This window comes from Babylonia areolata, chromosome 7 (genome assembly GCF_041734735.1).
Source record: "Babylonia areolata isolate BAREFJ2019XMU chromosome 7, ASM4173473v1, whole genome shotgun sequence".
Classification (NCBI taxonomy): Eukaryota; Metazoa; Mollusca; class Gastropoda; order Neogastropoda; family Buccinidae; genus Babylonia; species Babylonia areolata.
The window spans coordinates 19,278,428-19,283,427 of record NC_134882.1 but is presented as its reverse complement, the minus strand read 5'-3'; the positions used below and the strand labels follow the sequence as shown (position 1 = coordinate 19,283,427).

Below are 5,000 nucleotides of genomic sequence, written 5' to 3'. Positions count from 1 at the left end.
ATTGTTCTAGTCACAACAGCACCTTTGGCTATCTATGCTGAGCGTGAGTTGTCTTGTCTTGTCTTGTCTTGCATTGTATCGTAACATTTACAGCTTACTGTTTTGTGAAGGACTATGACTCTCAACCTGGGAGGCAAAATTGCACTGGCTGTCAGTACTGCAGCCTTGGGGCCTAGTTGGCCTTTGGGAACCATCCCCAACGCCGACTGTCCTAAAACCCTCTTGGTCGAGAGAGTGGGCATGTAACTTGGGCAAGACACTCTCCACTATAATAAATTCTAACCCAGGTAATCGGGACAGCAGTTACCTCCTCTGCTGTTCTGATGGGTCATAGTCGAACACGACTGACTATCATACATGTACCGTATTGTGTTGTGTGTTGTCGCGTTTCGATTGCATTACATTGTATTGTAAAGCGTTGCACCGTGGGTTGCGTTGCTGAGCGTTGCGCCATTGCGTTTGCGTTGTTTTATGTTGTTTAGAAATGTATTATATTCCATTGCGTTGTATTATCATCACTTTTTGTCACAACATGTTCCTCTGTGTGAAATTCTCGCTGCTCTCCCTGGGTAGAGCGCGTCGCCATGAGCACTGCAGCGCCGCCCCTTCTATGTTTTTTGTTTGTTTGTTTTTTCTACCTGCAAGTCTATTTGCTATACTGTCAAAGTGGAGTTTTCGCCTTCAGAATTTTGCCAGGGACAACCCTTTTGTTCTTCCACGTAAGCTACGTGCATCAGTGCTGCACCCTGACGGGATTTCAATAATTATATCGCCTCATCCGATTGACAACGACCCAGGGTGCAGTTGCATTGCTTGGTTCTAACTTTTTGAGACTTACACGTAACTAAGTGCCTACGTTGACAGAACTACGCCATTGGTCAGTTCCATACTACACACAGTTAGTAGCGGGTTACGACCATACTAGGCCCTTCCGTCCGAGCAATGCAACTGGCTCCAGATCACTACTCAAGGTTTAATGTGGGGTGGTGGGGAGGGGAGGGGCAAGGGTTGGGGATGGGGGATAAAAATCCCGGTCGGTAGATGGGACTAGAACCTGTGGAAACAGACACATGCTAGACGGGCGCATGACCACCGGGCCACCACTCAACCCACGTTCTCAGGAGATGTGGGCTTGTTATTCCTTCACCTCTCCCCACCCGTACAACTCTTCTCATAGGGGTGGGTGCGCTCAGTGTCATCCCGTTTCGCCCATTCCCGATTTTACAATGCCGGATGCGCCTATTTCCAATTTGCCAATAACTAAATTATTGATCCTGATTTGCCTGTTCCCATTTCGCCTGCCCATGTACTAAGTTGCTCTGTGTGTGTGTGTGTGTGTGTGTGTGTGTGTGTTTGTGTTTGTGTGTGTGCGTGCGTGCGTGTTGTGTGTGTGTGTGTGTGAGTGTGTGTGTGTGTGTGCGCTTGCTTGCTTTAGAAAACAAGAAAATCTCACTTTCTTCATTGAATTGTGTGTTTTTATGTGTGTGTGTGCGCACATGTTTATGTTAGACACAGACACACACACACACAAATACATATATATATATATATAGAGAGAGAGAGAGAGAGAGATCTTTATAAAATGAAGCGCAGTGAACAATAACGATAACTAATGATTGTGTTCCAGTCATGTTTCATCTCAGCAAAAAGTACGATCTTGATTTCCCCGCCTTCTATGCCTGTGTGGGTCTGTGGAATGTCGTGTTTCTTATTATCTACTCCGTGTTTGATCTCAGCCTTCTGATGCAGTATTTCACAAGGTGATTAATGTGTGTGTGTGTGTGTGTGTGTGTGTGTGTGTGTGTGTGTGTGTGTGTGTGTGTGTGTGTGTGTGTGTGTGTGTGACAGAAACAGACACAGAGATAACCAGAAAGAAACACCGAGTGTGAAACAAAGTGTGTCTGTATAATAAATCTGCTTCGGGTGTTTGTATGTTTGTGTGTATGCGTGAGTGTGTGTCCGTGGAAAACTAACAAAATCATTTCCTCTGGAAATACACCGCATTTCAACACCACAAACGTATTTCCAGATCGTGAACAAAATATTTTCGTTATTATCCCGATCCACAAAATTGTGTTTGGGTCGTTCACAGATTATTCAAAATCGCGTTTCGTTGAGGTTGCGGTTTTAAGACAGCGAGACATTCCATTGCTCGTCTGCAGGACGATGTGTACACTACATCAGTTGATCCAAATCATCGACATACATTTGTTCACTGTTGACAATTATTTATTTATTCATTATCTATTTATTTATTTTTGTAGACTTGAAACATTGTCTGGAACGCTTACGAACAACTGGACATTTCTGGCCACATCGGATCGGCACTTCAGTAATTGCCAAACCGTAAATTGTTACTGTCGAACTTTTAACATATTCCCGTCTTTTTCATGATTTAGCCATTCGGGTTTTTGTGTGCAGCGTTGCATAAGAGTTTGGAGTTTATGTTATAATTTGTCCCGACCGGGAAGTCGTTATGAAGACCGGGAAAGTTTAAAAACTTGATAGATCTATATCATGATCGGAAACAATGATGGATGTGGGCTGCCTCAGCTGGGGTGGATCCATTCCCAGCATATAGCTTTCACTTCAACAGCCATTCATAATCTGATAGTTAGCAAAAATGTTTTATGTAACTGACATATCTAGGCCATGTAAGTATTTGTAACTCCTCCCATCGCTGCCTCCTTATTCGCCAACGTTTTCACTTATTTTTGTTAATCAGCAGAAATCACAATGAGCCATGAAGGCTTCGCCCTTTGTTCATTTTTTCAATGATTCTAAAAAAATCATATCAACATTGATAAAGGTGTTTGGAAAAGTATTTATCAAGTTCTGCCCCATTGATCCGTAGAGATGTTTTTGTTGTTTGGTATTGTTGTTGTTGCTGCTGCTGCTGCTGTTGTTGACGTGTTCTTTTCACTGCAGACAACTGAGATAATGTATCAACTGACATTGACGTCAATGACAAGGATTATGACGACGACTACGATGACAATGACAACGATGATGATGATGATGATGATATAGAATATGATTTCGACTTTAGTTTGAATGTTCGTTCCAGGTCGTCAGAAGAAATCTTCGCTGTTTTCATTTCGATTGCATATGCTGTGGACGCTTTTAAGGCGACTTCTGAAAGTAAGACTTCAGTATCTGTCTGTACAGTCTGCCTGCTTGTTTATGTGTCCGTCTCTCTGTGTGTCTGCCTAAATCTATCTATCTATATCTATCTGTATGTAAATACATATTTACATACATACATACATACATATATATATATATATATATATATATATATATATATATATATATCCGTGGTCCCAAGTGGTATATTTATATAAAGGGGACGGTACAAAAGAATTACTGATTTACTGTATTAAAGGACAGAAAAGATGCACGCACTGGCCCAGGGACATATAGCAGGTCAGTCACAAAAGGGTTTTTCTATTGTTTTATTTACAATAGTTATAAGAGGCTAAGAAGAAGAGGAGAGGAAGAATAGAGAAGATGAGAAGACAATGCAAGTGATATGACGATGACACTGGCCGTTGCGGCAACACACATTGCTTGTGACACAGAGAGAGAGAGACAGCAGGCTCTAGCCAGTGACTGGCCAGATGGAAAAGTGACCAGTCATCACCTGCTGTGGCTGGCTATTTATGCAAGTAAAGTGAACTTCAATGACGCCCGCGTGTGCTGCGAAACAAAGGGCTCGAATCAGGCTGAATTTGATTAGAATTGTGTCTGTTACAAGGTGTTCAGTGATAGATTTCTAAATGATTCCTGAACCTATTTACGTTGGATTGGTCGCAAAAGAAACAGCTCAACACCTACTTTCTAATGAGTATAAAATGGAGTGTTTATTATTTAAGGTGAATTTATGATCTTAACCTAAGTCACCTGAAAATGGTCAGTTTTAGCGAGCTTCTCGCTGAAAATTACAAACTGCGTTAAATCAGTTTAACGTAGGCAAACACAAATGGAATAGAATTAAAGATGGAATTACGGCGATTCTGCCAGTATATAATACTTGCAGTTTACTGATAGTTTACTGATCCGACAAAAGAGATATTTGATCACATACAGTGCGTTAGAAGCACAGATTTCAGCTCACCCAATGGCGTACAGCGACACTAGTCGTCGTTAAGTGTCGACAATGAAAATCGTCTTTGTATCTTCTAAATGCTTGATCTGTTCTCATCCAAACACTATAATGGTGTGGTTTTAGTTTCCAACAGCAGTCACATACAGTATTGTAACGGTAGCATTATGTGTGGCGATCGTTCGTTTATTTATTTATTGTGTGTTCATCTAAGATGATGATATTAAACTGTATGTGTGACGAGAAGACAAAAATGACGAAAGCTTAGCGTCATTTGAAAGCTTTACACTGACGAAGATTAAACTAAAATCAAATATGCCTCTAACTGATTTAAAGCCTGAACCGGACTATAAATGGCGGGCGATTTGAATCAAGCCAGTTTCTCACCAGAGTCTGACACTGTGACGTCGGTGAAGGTTTATTCAAAATAAAAGCCTAATAAAGCTACGGTTTGGCTTCATTTATGGCAGAGAGCGAGATTTGCCTAGCAGCTTCCAATCTAGACCTGAATTGACTTTGGAAAGTACAAAATGTGTCAGCTACACGTAATACAAAATTTGAATGCAGAGAAAAGGGGCGGAGCTAGAGCCGTTTGTGTTTGCGCTAGACGTGTCAGTCAGATAAAAATAGCACCAGCACGTGGTACTGTCCGGTGAGAATTGGAAAGCATGCAGACAGCCCCTCGACGTTGGCAACCGTAAACGACCACATTGTTTGTAAAACATGCAAACGGAGAGAAATATGACGATCTACTAACCTTTCACCACCACATGTGACCCATGCTCTAGTGCGCATGCGCAACCGAAACCTTGCTCTCGGGAGTTAAGACTTTAAGTGTGTGTGTGTGTAAGCACAACAAATATAATATTGCAGCGAACGATATAGAGACTTGATT

General features: G+C 41.7%; 1 protein-coding gene across 1 annotated transcript in view; it reads left to right on the top strand.

The window, feature by feature from the left end:
- The window catches only part of LOC143283796 (solute carrier family 4 member 11-like), a 46,103-nt gene that overhangs the window by 29,338 nt on the left and 11,765 nt on the right, over positions 1 to 5,000 (top strand). The window contains exons 7-9 of the mRNA XM_076590167.1: positions 1 to 43; positions 1,628 to 1,760; positions 3,068 to 3,141. The exon at positions 1 to 43 is cut by the window's left edge and continues 71 nt beyond it. Coding sequence (XP_076446282.1) covers positions 1 to 43; positions 1,628 to 1,760; positions 3,068 to 3,141 — 250 coding nt within the window. The remainder of the gene's footprint in view (positions 44 to 1,627; positions 1,761 to 3,067; positions 3,142 to 5,000) is intronic.